The sequence below is a fragment of the Rhodnius prolixus genome, unplaced genomic scaffold, assembly GCF_049639745.1.
Source record: "Rhodnius prolixus isolate KJV_2025 unplaced genomic scaffold, Rpr scaffold_9, whole genome shotgun sequence".
NCBI lineage: Eukaryota > Metazoa > Arthropoda > Insecta > Hemiptera > Reduviidae > Rhodnius > Rhodnius prolixus.
Window position 1 is genome coordinate 19,636,597 of NW_027411604.1, and position 16,492 is coordinate 19,653,088.

At 30.2% G+C, this 16,492-nt stretch overlaps 1 protein-coding gene across 11 annotated transcripts in view; it reads left to right on the top strand.

Annotated features, from left to right (window-relative positions):
- pHCl-1 (pH-sensitive chloride channel 1) overlaps positions 1-16,492 on the top strand; it is a 300,587-nt gene that overhangs the window by 268,851 nt on the left and 15,244 nt on the right. For 6 of the 11 annotated variants that reach the window (XM_074128591.1, XM_074128592.1, XM_074128594.1 and 3 more), the window contains one exon: positions 15,756-15,797. The exons of the other annotated variants lie outside the window; for them this stretch is intronic. In XM_074128591.1, the coding sequence (XP_073984692.1) occupies positions 15,756-15,797 (42 nt within the window). The remainder of the gene's footprint in view (positions 1-15,755; positions 15,798-16,492) is intronic. 11 annotated transcript variants of the gene reach the window in all.

Here is a 16,492-nt window from a genome sequence, read left to right on the forward strand (position 1 = left end):
TCACGGTGGGAGATATAGAACGGCCATAATTTTACAGAATTTCATGACCCAAAAATTTTTCAACCCTTTATATCTTCTACATTTATAGATCTGTGCACAAAATAACTATAGTTTATAATTGAGAAAAACAAAGTGTACAAGAGAACAAAATTCCATATCAATACGTGGTTCACAGTGGAAGATATAGAACGGCCATAATTTTACAGAATTTCATGACCCAAAAAATTTTCAACCCTTTATATCTTCTACCTTTTTAGATCTGTGCACAAAATGACTATAGTTTATAATTAAGAAAAACAAAGTGTACAAGAGAACAAAATTTCATACGAATACGTCGTTCACAGTGGGAGATATAGAACGGCCATAATTTTACAGAATTTCATGACCCAAAAAATTTTCAACCCTTTATATCTCCTACCTTTTTAGATCTGTGCACAAAATGATTATAGTTTATAATTAAGAAAAACAAAGTGTACAAGAGAACAAAATTTCATACGAATACGTGGTTCACAGTGGGAGATATAGAACGGCCACAGGTTTACAGAATTTCATGACCCAAAAAATTTTCAACCCTGTATATCTTCTACCTTTTTAGATCTGTGCACAAAATAACTATAGTTTAGAATTGAGAAAAACAAAGTGTATAAGAGATTATAATTCCATATCAATACGTGGTTCACAGTGGGAGATATAGAACGGCCACTGTTTTACAGAATTTCATGACCCAAAAAATTTTCACCCTTTATATCTTCTACATTTATAATTGTTTGCACAAAATAACTATAGTTTATAATTTAAAAAACAAAGTGTACACGAGAACAAAATTTGATACGTATACGTGGTTCACGGTGGGAGATATAGAACGGCCATAATTTTACAGAATTTCATGACCCAAAAAATTTTCAACCCTTTATATCTTCTACATTTATAGATCTGTGCACAAAATAACTATAGTTTATAATTGAGAAAAACAAAGTGTACACGAGAACAAAATTTCATACGAATACGTGGTTCACGGTGGGAGATATAGAACGGCCATAATTTTACAGAATTTCATGACCCAAAAATTTTTCAACCCTTTATATCTTCTACATTTATAGATCTGTGCACAAAATAACTATAGTTTATAATTGAGAAAAACAAAGTGTACAAGAGAACAAAATTCCATATCAATACGTGGTTCACAGTGGGAGATATAGAACGGCCATAATTTTACAGAATTTCATGACCCAAAAAATTTTCAACCCTTTATATCTTCTACATTTTTAGATCTGTGAACAAAATAACTATAGTTTATAATTGAGAAAAACAAGGTGTACAAGAGAACAAAATTTCATACGAATACGTGGTTCACAGTGGGAGATATAGAACGGTCATAATTTTACAGAATTTCATGACCCTAAAAATTTTCAACCCTTTATATCTTCTACACTTATAGATCTGTGCACAAAATAACTATAGTTTATAATTGAGAAAAACAAAGTGTACACGAGAACAAAATTTCATACGAATACGTGGTTCACGGTGGGAGATATAGAACGGCCATAATTTTACAGAATTTCATGACCCAAAAATTTTTCAACCCTTTATATCTTCTACATTTATAGATCTGTGCACAAAATAACTATAGTTTATAATTGAGAAAAACAAAGTGTACAAGAGAACAAAATTCCATATCAATACGTGGTTCACAGTGGAAGATATAGAACGGCCATAATTTTACAGAATTTCATGACCCAAAAAATTTTCAACCCTTTATATCTTCTACCTTTTTAGATCTGTGCACAAAATGACTATAGTTTATAATTAAGAAAAACAAAGTGTACAAGAGAACAAAATTTCATACGAATACGTCGTTCACAGTGGGAGATATAGAACGGCCATAATTTTACAGAATTTCATGACCCAAAAAATTTTCAACCCTTTATATCTCCTACCTTTTTAGATCTGTGCACAAAATGATTATAGTTTATAATTAAGAAAAACAAAGTGTACAAGAGAACAAAATTTCATACGAATACGTGGTTCACAGTGGGAGATATAGAACGGCCACAGGTTTACAGAATTTCATGACCCAAAAAATTTTCAACCCTGTATATCTTCTACCTTTTTAGATCTGTGCACAAAATAACTATAGTTTAGAATTGAGAAAAACAAAGTGTATAAGAGATTATAATTCCATATCAATACGTGGTTCACAGTGGGAGATATAGAACGGCCACTGTTTTACAGAATTTCATGACCCAAAAAATTTTCACCCTTTATATCTTCTACATTTATAATTGTTTGCACAAAATAACTATAGTTTATAATTTAAAAAACAAAGTGTACACGAGAACAAAATTTGATACGTATACGTGGTTCACGGTGGGAGATATAGAACGGCCATAATTTTACAGGATTTCATGACCCAAAAAATTTTCAACCCTTTATATCTTCTACCTTTATAGATCTATGCACAAAATAACTATAGCTTATAATTAAGAAAAACAAAGTGTATAAGAGAACAAAATTTCATACGAATACGTGGTTTACGGTGGGAGATATAGAACGGCCATAATTTTACAGAATTTCATAGCCCAAAAATTTTTCAATCTTTTATATCTTCTACCTTTTTAGATCTGTGCACAAAATAACTTAGTTAATAATTAAGAAAAACAAAGTGTATAAGAGAACAAAATTCCATATCAATACGTGGTCCACAGTGGGAGATATAGAACGGCAATAATTTTACAAAATTTCATGACCCAAAAAATTTTCAACCTTTATATTTTCTACCTTTTTAGATCTGTGCACAAAATAACTATAGATTAAAATTGAGAAAAACAAAGTGTATAAGAGAACAAAATTCCATATCAATACGTGGTTCACAGTGGGAGTTATAGAACGGCCACAATTTTACAAAATTTCATGACCCAAAAAATTTTCAACCCTTTATCTTCTACCTTTTTAGATCTGTGCACAAAATAACTATAGTTTATAATTGAGAAAAACAAAGTGTACAAGAGAACAAAATTTTATACGAATACGTGGTTCACAGTGGGAGATATAGAACGGCCACAGGTTTACAGAATTTCATGACCCAAAAAATTTTCAACCCTGTATATCTTCTACCTTTTTAGATCTGTGCACAAAATAACTATAGTTTAGAATTGAGAAAAACAAAGTGTATAAGAGATTATAATTCCATATCAATACGTGGTTCACAGTGGGAGATATAGAACGGCCACTGTTTTACAGAATTTCATGACCCAAAAAATTTTCACCCTTTATATCTTCTACATTTATAATTGTTTGCACAAAATAACTATAGTTTATAATTTAAAAAACAAAGTGTACACGAGAACAAAATTTGATACGTATACGTGGTTCACGGTGGGAGATATAGAACGGCCATAATTTTACAGGATTTCATGACCCAAAAAATTTTCAACCCTTTATATCTTCTACCTTTATAGATCTATGCACAAAATAACTATAGCTTATAATTAAGAAAAACAAAGTGTATAAGAGAACAAAATTTCATACGAATACGTGGTTTACGGTGGGAGATATAGAACGGCCATAATTTTACAGAATTTCATAGCCCAAAAATTTTTCAATCTTTTATATCTTCTACCTTTTTAGATCTGTGCACAAAATAACTTAGTTAATAATTAAGAAAAACAAAGTGTATAAGAGAACAATATTCCACATCAATACGTGGTCCACAGTGGGAGATATAGAACGGCAATAATTTTACAAAATTTCATGACCCAAAAAATTTTCAAACCTTTATATTTTCTACCTTTTTAGATCTGTGCACAAAATAACTATAGATTAAAATTGAGAAAAACAAAGTGTATAAGAGAACAAAATTCCATATCAATACGTGGTCCACAGTGGGAGTTATAGAACGGCCACAATTTTACAAAATTTCATGACCCAAAAAATTTTCAACCCTTTATCTTCTACCTTTTTAGATCTGTGCACAAAATAACTATAGTTTATAATTGAGAAAAACAAAGTGTACAAGAGAACAGAATTCCATATCAATACGTGGTTCACCGTGGAAGATTTAGAACGGCTATAATTGTACAGAATTTCATGACCCAAAAAATTTTCAACCCTTTATATCTTCTACCTTTTTAGATCTGTGCACAAAATAACTATAGTTTATAATTGAGAAAAACATAGTGTACAAGAGAACAAAATTTCATACGAATACGTGGTTCACAGTGGGAGATATAGAACGGTCATAATTTTACAGAATTTCATGATCCAAAAAATTTTCAACCCTTTATATCTTCTTCATTTATAGATCTGTGCACAAAATAACTATAGCTTATAATTGAGAAAAACAAAGTGTACAAGAGAACAAAATTTCATACGAATACGTGGTTCACAGTGGGAGATATAGAACGGCCATAATTTTACAGAATTTCATGACCCAAAAAATTTTCAACCCTTTATATCTTCTACCTTTTTAGATCTGTGCACAAAATAACTATAGTTTATAATTGAGAAAAACAAAGTGAACAAGAGAACAAAATTTCATACGAATACGTGGTTCACAGTGGGAGATATAGAACGGTCATAATTTTACAGAATTTCATGACCAAAAAAATTTTCAACCCTTTATATCTTCTACATTTATAGATCTGTGCACAAAATAACTATAGTTTATAATTGAGAAAAACAAAGTGTACAAGAGAACAAAATTTCATACGAATACGTGGTTCACAGTGGGAGATATAGAACGGCCATAATTTTACAGAATTTCATGACCCAAAAAATTTTCAACCCTTTATATCTTCTACCTTTTTAGATCTGTGCACAAAATAACTATAGTTTATAATTGAGAAAAACAAAGTGTACAAGAGAACAAAATTTCATACGTATACGTGGTTTACAGTGGGAGATATAGAACGGCCATAATTTTACAGAATTTCATGACCCGAAAAATTTTCAACCCTTTATATCTTCTACCTTTTTAGATCTGTGCACAAAATAACTATAGTTTATAATTGAGAAAAACAAAGTGTACAAGAGAACAAAATTTCATACGAATACGTGGTTTACAGTGGGAGATATAGAACGGCCATTATTTTACAGAATTTCATGACCCAAAAAATTTTCAACCCTTTATATCTTCTACATTTATAGATCTGTGCACAAAATAACTATAGTTTATAATTGAGAAAAACAAAATGTACACGAGAACAAAATTTCATACGAATACGTGGTTCACGGTGGGAGATACAGAACGGCCATAATTTTACAGAATTTCATGACCCAAAAATTTTTCAACCCTTTATATCTTCTACCTTTTTAGATCTGTGCACAAAATAACTTAGTTAATAATTAAGAAAAACAAAGTGTATAAGAGAACAAAATTCCATATCAATACGTGGTCCACAGTGGGAGATATAGAACGGCAACAATTTTACAAAATTTCATGACCCAAAAAATTTTCAACCCTTTATATTTTCTACATTTTTAGATCTGTGCACAAAATAACTATAGTTTAATATTGAGAAAAACAAAGTGTATAAAAGAACAAAATTCCATATCAATACGTGGTCCACAGTGGGAGTTATAGAACGGCTACAATTTTACAAAATTTCATGACCCAAAAAATTTTCAACCCTTTATCTTCTACCTTTTTAGATCTGTGCACAAAATAAGTATAGTTTATAATTGAGAAAAACAAAGTGTACAAGGGAACAAAATTCCATATCAATACGTGGTTCACCGTGGAAGATTTAGAACGGCCATAATTGTACAGAATTTCATGACCCAAAAAATTTTCAACCCTTTATATCTTCTACCTTTTTAGATCTGTGCACAAAATAACTATAGTTTATAATTGAGAAAAACAAAGTGTACAAGAGGACAAAATTTCATACGAATACGTGGTTCACAGTGGGAGATATAGAACGGCCATAATTTTAAAGAATTTCATGATCCAAAAAATTTTCAACCCTTTATATCTTCTACATTTATAGATCTGTGCACAAAATAACTATAGTTTATAATTGAGAAAAACAAAGTGTACAAGAGAACAAAATTTCATACGAATACGTGGTTCACAGTGGGAGATATAGAACGGCCATAATTTTACAGAATTTCATGACCCAAAAAATTTTCAACTCTTTATATCTTCTACATTTATAGATCTGTGCACAAAATAACTATAGTTTATAATTGAGAAAAACAAAGTGTACAAGAGAACAAAATTTCATACGAATACGTGGTTCACAGTGGGAGATATAGAACGGCAATAATTTTACAGAATTTCATGACCCAAAAAATTTTCAACCCTTTATATCTTCTACCTTTTTAGATCTGTGCACAAAATAACTATAGTTTATAATTGAGAAAAACAAAGTGTACAAGAGAACAAAATTTCATACGAATACGTGGTTCACAGTGGGAGATATAGAACGGCCATAATTTTACAGAATTTCATGACCCGAAAAATTTTCAACCCTTTATATCTTCTACATTTATAGATCTGTGCACAAAATAACTATAGTTTATAATTGAGAAAAACAAAGTGTACAAGAGAACAAAATTTCATACGAATACGTGGTTCACAGTGGGAGATATAGAACAGCCATAATTTTACAGAATTTCATGACCCAAAAAATTTTCAACCCTTTATATCTTCTACATTTATAGATCTGTGCACAAAATAACTATAGTTTATAATTGAGAAAAACAAAGTGTATAAGAGAAAAAAAATTCCATATCAATACGTGGTTCACAGTGGAGATATATACGAGTAGAACGGCCATAATTGTACAGAATTTCATGACCCAAAAATTTTTCAACCCTTTATATGATCTACCTTTTTAAATCTGTGCACAAAATAACTATAGTTTATAATTGAGAAAAACAAAGTGTACAAGAGAACAAAATTTCATACGAAAACGTGGTTCACGGTGGGAGATATAGAACGGCCATAATGTTACAGAATTTCATGACCCAAAAAATTTTCAACCCTTTATATCTTCTACATTTATAGATCTGTGCACAAAATAACTATAGTTTATAATTGAGAAAAACAAAGTGTACAAGAGAACAAAATTTCATACGAATACGTGGTTCACGGTGGGAGATATAGAACGCCCATAATTTTACAGGATTTCATGACCCAAAAAATTTTCAACCCTTAATATCTTCTACCTTTTTAGATCTGTGCACAAAATGACTATAGTTTATAATTGAGAAAAACAAAGTGTACAAGAGAACAAAATTCCATACCAATACGTGGTTCACAGTGGAAGATATAGAACAGCCATAATTTTACAGAATTTCATGACCCAAAAAATTTTCAACCCTTTATATCTTCTACATTTATAGATCTGTGCACAAAATAACTATAGTTTATAATTGAGAAAAACAAAATGTACACGAGAACAAAATTTCATACGAATACGTGGTTCACGGTGGGAGATACAGAACGGCCATAATTTTACAGAATTTCATGACCCAAAAATTTTTCAACCCTTTATATCTTCTACCTTTTTAGATCTGTGCACAAAATAACTTAGTTAATAATTAAGAAAAACAAAGTGTATAAGAGAACAAAATTCCATATCAATACGTGGTCCACAGTGGGAGATATAGAACGGCAACAATTTTACAAAATTTCATGACCCAAAAAATTTTCAACCCTTTATATTTTCTACATTTTTAGATCTGTGCACAAAATAACTATAGTTTAATATTGAGAAAAACAAAGTGTATAAAAGAACAAAATTCCATATCAATACGTGGTCCACAGTGGGAGTTATAGAACGGCTACAATTTTACAAAATTTCATGACCCAAAAAATTTTCAACCCTTTATCTTCTACCTTTTTAGATCTGTGCACAAAATAAGTATAGTTTATAATTGAGAAAAACAAAGTGTACAAGGGAACAAAATTCCATATCAATACGTGGTTCACCGTGGAAGATTTAGAACGGCCATAATTTTAAAGAATTTCATGATCCAAAAAATTTTCAACCCTTTATATCTTCTACATTTATAGATCTGTGCACAAAATAACTATAGTTTATAATTGAGAAAAACAAAGTGTACAAGAGAACAAAATTTCATACGAATACGTGGTTCACAGTGGGAGATATAGAACGGCCATAATTTTACAGAATTTCATGACCCAAAAAATTTTCAACTCTTTATATCTTCTACATTTATAGATCTGTGCACAAAATAACTATAGTTTATAATTGAGAAAAACAAAGTGTACAAGAGAACAAAATTTCATACGAATACGTGGTTCACAGTGGGAGATATAGAACGGCAATAATTTTACAGAATTTCATGACCCAAAAAATTTTCAACCCTTTATATCTTCTACCTTTTTAGATCTGTGCACAAAATAACTATAGTTTATAATTGAGAAAAACAAAGTGTACAAGAGAACAAAATTTCATACGAATACGTGGTTCACAGTGGGAGATATAGAACGGCCATAATTTTACAGAATTTCATGACCCGAAAAATTTTCAACCCTTTATATCTTCTACATTTATAGATCTGTGCACAAAATAACTATAGTTTATAATTGAGAAAAACAAAGTGTACAAGAGAACAAAATTTCATACGAATACGTGGTTCACAGTGGGAGATATAGAACAGCCATAATTTTACAGAATTTCATGACCCAAAAAATTTTCAACCCTTTATATCTTCTACATTTATAGATCTGTGCACAAAATAACTATAGTTTATAATTGAGAAAAACAAAGTGTATAAGAGAAAAAAAATTCCATATCAATACGTGGTTCACAGTGGAGATATATACGAGTAGAACGGCCATAATTGTACAGAATTTCATGACCCAAAAATTTTTCAACCCTTTATATGATCTACCTTTTTAAATCTGTGCACAAAATAACTATAGTTTATAATTGAGAAAAACAAAGTGTACAAGAGAACAAAATTTCATACGAAAACGTGGTTCACGGTGGGAGATATAGAACGGCCATAATGTTACAGAATTTCATGACCCAAAAAATTTTCAACCCTTTATATCTTCTACATTTATAGATCTGTGCACAAAATAACTATAGTTTATAATTGAGAAAAACAAAGTGTACAAGAGAACAAAATTTCATACGAATACGTGGTTCACGGTGGGAGATATAGAACGCCCATAATTTTACAGGATTTCATGACCCAAAAAATTTTCAACCCTTAATATCTTCTACCTTTTTAGATCTGTGCACAAAATGACTATAGTTTATAATTGAGAAAAACAAAGTGTACAAGAGAACAAAATTCCATACCAATACGTGGTTCACAGTGGAAGATATAGAACAGCCATAATTTTACAGAATTTCATGACCCAAAAAATTTTCAACCCTTTATATCTTCTACCTTTTTAGATCTGTGCACAAAATAACTATAGTTTATAATTGAGAAAAACAAAGTGTACAAGAGAACAAAATTTCATACGTATACGTGGTTCACGGTGGGAGATATAGAACGGCCATAATTTTACAGGATTTCATGACCCAAAAAATTTTCAACCCTTTATATCTTCTACCTTTTTAGATCTGTGTACAAAATAACTATAGCTTATAATTAAGAAAAACAAAGTGTATAAGAGAACAGAATTCCATATCAATAAGTGGTCCACAGTGGGAGATATAGAACGGCAACAATTTTACAAAATTTCAAGACCCAAAAAATTTTCAACCCTTTATATCTTCTACCTTTTTAGATCTGTGCACAAAATAACTATAGTTTAAAATTGAGAAAAACAAAGTGTATAAGAGAACAAAATTCCATATCAATACGTGGTCCACAGTGGGAGTTATAGAACGGCCACAATTTTACAAAATTTCATGACCCAAAAAATTTTCAACCCTTTATATCTTCTACATTTATAGATCTGTGCACAAAATAACTATAGTTTATAATTGAGAAAAACAAAGTGTACAAGAGAACAAAATTTCATACGAATACGTGGTTCACAGTGGGAGATATAGAACGGCCATAATTTTACAGAATTTCATGACCCAAAAAATTTTCACCCCTTTATATCTTCTACATTTATAGATCTGTGCACAAAATAACTATAGTTTATAATTGAGAAAAACAAAGTGTACACGAGAACAAAATTTCATACGAATACGTGGTTCACGGTGGGAGATACAGAACGGCCATAATTTTACAGAATTTCATGACCCAAAAATTTTTCAACCCTTTATATCTTCTACCTTTTTAGATCTGTGCTCAAAATAACTTAGTTAATAATTAAGAAAAACAAAGTGTATAAGAGAACAAAATTCCATATCAATACGTGGTCCACAGTGGGAGATATAGAACGGCAACAATTTTACAAAATTTCATGACCCAAAAAATTTTCAACCCTTTATATTTTCTACCTTTTTAGATCTGTGCACAAAATAACTATAGTTTAAAATTGAGAAAAACAAAGTGTATAAGAGAACAAAATTCCATATCAATACGTGGTCCACAGTGGGAGTTATAGAACGGCCACAATTTTACAAAATTTTATGACCCAAAAAATTTTCAACCCTTTATCTTCTACCTTTTTAGATCTGTGCACAAAATAACTATAGTTTATAATTGAGAAAAACAAAGTGTACAAGAGAACAAAATTCCATATCAATACGTGGTTCACCGTGGAAGATTTAGAACGGCCATAATTGTACAGAATTTCATGACCCAAAAAATTTTCAACCCTTTATATCTTCTACCTTTTTAGATCTGTGCACAAAATAACTATAGTTTATAATTGAGAAAAACAAAGTGTACAAGAGAACAAAATTTCATACGAATACGTGGTTCACAGTGGGAGATATAGAACGGCCATAATTTTACAGAATTTCATGACCCAAAAAATTTTCAACTCTTTATATCTTCTACATTTATAGATCTGTGCACAAAATAACTATAGTTTATAATTGGGAAAAACAAAGTGTACAAGAGAACAAAATTTCATACGAATACGTGGTTCACAGTGGGAGATATAGAACGGCCATAATTTTACAGAATTTCATGACCCAAAAAATTTTCAACCCTTTATATCTTCTACCTTTTTAGATCTGTGCACAAAATAACTATAGTTTATAATTGAGAAAAACAAAGTGTACAAGAGAACAAAATTTCATACGAATACGTGGTTCACAGTGGGAGATATAGAACGGTCATAATTTTACAAAATTTCATGACCTAAAAAATTTTCAACCCTTTATATCTTCTACATTTATAGATCTGTGCACAAAATAACTATAGTTTATAATTGAGAAAAACAAAGTGTACAAGAGAACAAAATTTCATACGAATACGTGGTTCACAGTGGGAGATATAGAACGGCCATAATTTTACAGAATTTCATGACCCAAAAAATTTTCAACCCTTTATATCTTCTACATTTATAGATCTGTGCTCAAAATAACTATAGTTTATAATTGAGAAAAACAAAGTGTATAAGAGAAAAATAATTCCATATCAATACGTGGTTCACAGTGGAGATATATACGAGTAGAACGGCCATAATTTTACAGAATTTCATGACCCAAAAAAATTTCAACCCTTTATATCAGTGGTTCTTAATTATTTCATAGACGCGGAACACAATTATATGTATATATTTTTCTCGCGGAACACTAACATGAAATATTTTGGAATTTGGTATTTAGCAAGAACTTAAAATTAAATTCAAATTAAAAAAAAAAGGAACAATTTTTTGTTTTCGTATCTTTCCTAAGTTTCTAAATTTCAATACATTTAAAATTGAAATTTCGCGGAACACTTGGACCATATTCGCGGAACACCGGGTAAGAACCACTGCTCTAGACGTATATAAGACCACCTTACATTCACATTTAACCATGTTTACCACTCACTAGACTTAGATAGGACCACCTTGCACTAACATTTAACCATGTTGGCGACTCACTAGACTTATATAGGGCTACCTTACAAGCACATTTAACCATGTTTACCACTCAATAGACTTATATACGGTCTACCGGAATGTTCTGTCCGTTTTTGGAATAAAACAAAATACAAATTTTTCTTGCCAATAAACTTTATAAATAAACTTTATTAAATAATATAATTGCCATTATTATTAATGATATCTCACCAGCGTGGGCGCAATTTATGTATTTTATTTTTGAAAAATGTATTATTTTTTGATGCGAGAAATTGAACCAGTACTTGTTTGATATCTACTTCATTTTTAAATGTTTCGCCCTTCAACAAATTTTGTAAGGACAAAAACAAGTGATAGTCGGAGGGTGCTAAGTTCGGGGAATATGGTGGATGCGACAGAATTTTCCAGCCTTGTTCTGCAATTTTTAGACGAGTCTTTAAAGCAGCATTTGGCCTGTCATTATCATGATGCAGTATGATGTTCTTCCTATTGAACATCGCCGGCCTTTTTTCTTGGACTGCTGTCTTTAAATTATGCATTTGCTAACAATACTTTTTCGAATTTAGCTTTTCGTTCGGTTTTAAAAGCTCATAATGTGTAGGTCCTCGAATGTCCCACTATATACACAACATTCTCTTATTCAGAGTGAAATTAGGTTTACAGGTGGAAGGGCTAGGTTTTCCGGGTTCACAATATGTCCTTTTCCTTACGATGTTTTCGTAGGTAATCTACTTTTCGTCCCCAGTTATCATCCGGTTCAAGAAGAGCTCGATTTTGACCTCGAACTACGGATTTAACCCCAATAGACTATTTTCAGAGGGGATTTCTAAAAAATAAAGTGTACAGTAACCTTAATCCCTTGGCTTCAATCGAAGATCTGGAATATCGAATAGCTCTAGCCTGCCTAGATCTGGTTTGTTCCATTTGAAAAAAAACTTAGATACTGTATCTGGGGAAATTGGGGTTTAAAAAATGGGTCAATTACTGAAAAAAACTAGATTTGATTAAATACGTGTTTTCTATTTTTTCGAAATTTCCCGCCGTTTAAAAAAAAAAGTGGGTGGAACACATAACTCTGGTCACCCTGTTCATAAGTCTATTGAGTCGCTAACTAGGTTAAATGTGAGTGTAAGGTAGTCCTATCTAAGTATAGTGAGTGGTAAACATGGTTAAATGTGAGTGTAAGGTGGTCCTATCTAAGTCTAGTGAGTGGTAAACATGGTTAAATGTGAGTGTAAGGTGGTCCTATCTAAGTCTTGAGAGTCACCAACATGGTATAGATGAGACACCAGACTGGTAGAATGAAGGTGCCAAGTTTGGGAAAGGTGGATAATATTGATAGAGAAGAGGCACCAGCTAGGCGAAATAAAGATGCATTGATCCGATTGTGGTTTAACCATTGGCAATGTTTGGTTTTAAAAATTTAATCTCTCATATTTTGATTAAATTAAATTAAAAAATTTAATCGTCTAAAGTGATTAAAACTAAATTTGGAATTTAATTCAATCAATTAAAATTATGATTATTTAATTTTAATTTTAATCTTTAGTTATGATTAAAAATTTTAATTGATTAAATTCCGATTAAATTAAAAGTGAATTTAATTTTAATCAACTAATTTTTGCCGATTAAATTTTTTAATTTTAATCATGATTAAAATTAAATTTCGGTTTAATTCAATTGTTTTTTAATTGATTAAATTTTTGCCCAACTCTGCTTTGATATGTATATAATGTTTATGAAATATAATAATATATAATCCATAATGTGATCCATATTTATGCTAAAAGTTGGTAGATTTTTGTTTCTATTATTTTTGAAAAATATTTTTTTTGGAATAACATTAAAGAAGATCTATTTATTAACCATAGGCTTATGATAGAACATCTTTCCTTAATCAGCTATTTTATGAAACATTATTTCTGCTCAGCTGAAATATATTCCGTTCCTTTGGACTCTTACTTCGAAAAACTGTCTTAACTATACAAGAAAATCAACTTCTCAAATTCCTGAAATAAATTTGAGGAATGTCAAAGAAGTGTCGATCATTAGAAAATTAAATAAGCCATTACAAAATAAGATTTTACTTTTACTTACATTAAAATTTTGTAATGTGAAAAACGTTTTGTTTTATTTTGATATTTAGATGTATTTATTAGTAGTAATATTAAATTTCTCATTACACTTTTTTGCAACTTCAAGCATCAAAGAACTGTGGTTTTAACTTAGTGACTAGGTTATGCTTTGTGTACTGTACCACCTATCATAGAAGATTCAATGTCTTCTCAAAGCTTACTGCTTTCTAAATGTGTGTTGTGAAACAGAGGATGAGGATGAAAAGATCCAGAGAGGATGAGGATCAAAGATTGCAGTTATCTTTTTGGAATAGGTCAAAAAACTAAACTGTAAACAAATTTAGCTCAAAAGTGCAGGATATTTGGCTAAAACTGTTTAAAATATTTGGGAATATCTTCAACGTCAATTGGAGTTGTAGGCGTTAATTGAAAATTGGTGTGAAAGGGCAAAAAGTCTGGTTATATTTAAAGTAGGTTTGGAACTAAAAAGCAGATTTCATGCCAATGGATTTATTTATAAATAATATCCGAATTCTATCTTTAATTATTAGAGTGGTTAATTATTTACTTCTGGATAGCTAAAATAAGTACAATGTTTAAGTGTATCGCTTATTTGTGGAGTGCAAGGATTAATAAAAGTAAAGCTGCTTTTTTTGGGGATTATCATTTGGTAATTTTGATGACTCAAAGGAAGAGTCGATTAACTGATCGATTTCAGTGTTTGATCTGAATGCATAAATTTTAATCATAATTTTGTTTCCTCTCGAAGAGAGAGGAAGGTTATAAAGTGATCTCCGTTTTGCTACTAGCAAAAAATGGATAGTAGATTTACTTATTCTAGAAGCTTCTTATGTTGGATAGTATGACATAATTATGAGAACATGGAAACAGTTCAGATTTGTAAATTAAAGTAACCACTATTATAAATTCAAAATATCAAAACTATGTGGCTATTAAGTGAGCTTGTTTGCAAATGGTGAACTGATTTAAGTAGCTCAGGTTTTATTTTGAAGGCTGATATTATTCCAAAAGATTTGTTAAAGTTATTTGTAAATAACTTAACTTATATCGTTAAGAAATAATGGTTAGTAAAGCGATCAGTGTAATCGACATTAAAAAAGAGTTAAGAAAAAGCTTCATTAAAATTAGTTCTATCTTGTGGAGTAACCGAAATGGATTCTCACTTTAAATTCAGGAATTAGTTTTGAAAAATAACTGTAGAGTAAAATAGATCCCAGAGGGGTAACAAATCCTATTAAAATTTAGCACAATAACAATTTACGTTTAACTATAGTATATTATTGTAATCCCTGATTGTTCGTGATTTCTTTGTTACTAATGTTGTCCTAAGTTAAAAAATAGACATGGTAAAAAATAATATTAGCATTTGGCTATGGCTACCTTAACTCAAGAATTCGCATTAATTAATTTTTACTGCATGTTCAATTTATTTGTTGGAGTGTGAAGTGGAAATGTTTTATTTTAATTATACGCACATCCAGAAATTTAATGCACATAATAATATACACTTTATATGTTCTATATATTTACGTTTTACTTATTTACTTCTGTTTTATATACATATTTATATACTTCACAAGCCATGCACTCTTTAAATTTTTATTAAAAGTAATTTTCTCGTCGATATTAATTTATTGTTTTGTACACATTAAAATAAGTTCATATTTATTTGAAATTTATTGCTTAAAAAAGATAATTAATTAAAGCATTAAACAAAAAGTCATTACGGCAACAATAACAATTTTGAATTACAGAATTGCGTGACAGTGACATCCGGCCCTTATTCTACATTGGAGGTGAGTTTATTAGATGAAAAGAAATAACAATAAATCTTTAAAAATAATAATTGCCGTGTCTTTATTTTACAATTACATTTTGCAGAATGACTTACGCATTTATTGTTCAATAAAAAAAAAAAGATATATGTTTTATTTTTTATTAGCTTTGAACATGTTAGACATCAGTTTACCTGTCAACTGGATTCAAATCAGAGAGATTCTTATTCCATTATTTTATGGATAATACAAAGCTAAAGATTTTTCCGAGAATCTAATAGATCAAGCGTGTTTTTGTTAAGAGTTGTCAGTCAATCTTGACTTAAACCAGTGATGGCGAACCCATGACCATGACACACAATTGCTAGGCAACCATTTGTTTGTTTACGCGGGTTGATTTAGATTTTCTAATTGTGTAGATAATTTATATTTTATCTGTATTTTTTTCAATCACGCATTGACACAAAAGCAATTTAAATGTTATCTTATAACCTTTAGTTTGATCATTACAGTTCTAAAACGCAAATAACGACAAATGCTTTTTTAGTATTTGAAATAAAGCAAAAGTGTTTACAAAATATCAAATAAAATGTATAATTTTACTGATAATTTGTTTGTTAAAAAAGATCGACAACCCAAAGCAAATAACCATATTTAGATTTTTCTTCAGATAAAACACACTTTTGTAAGGTTTTGTTCAGTTATGTTTGTAAAAA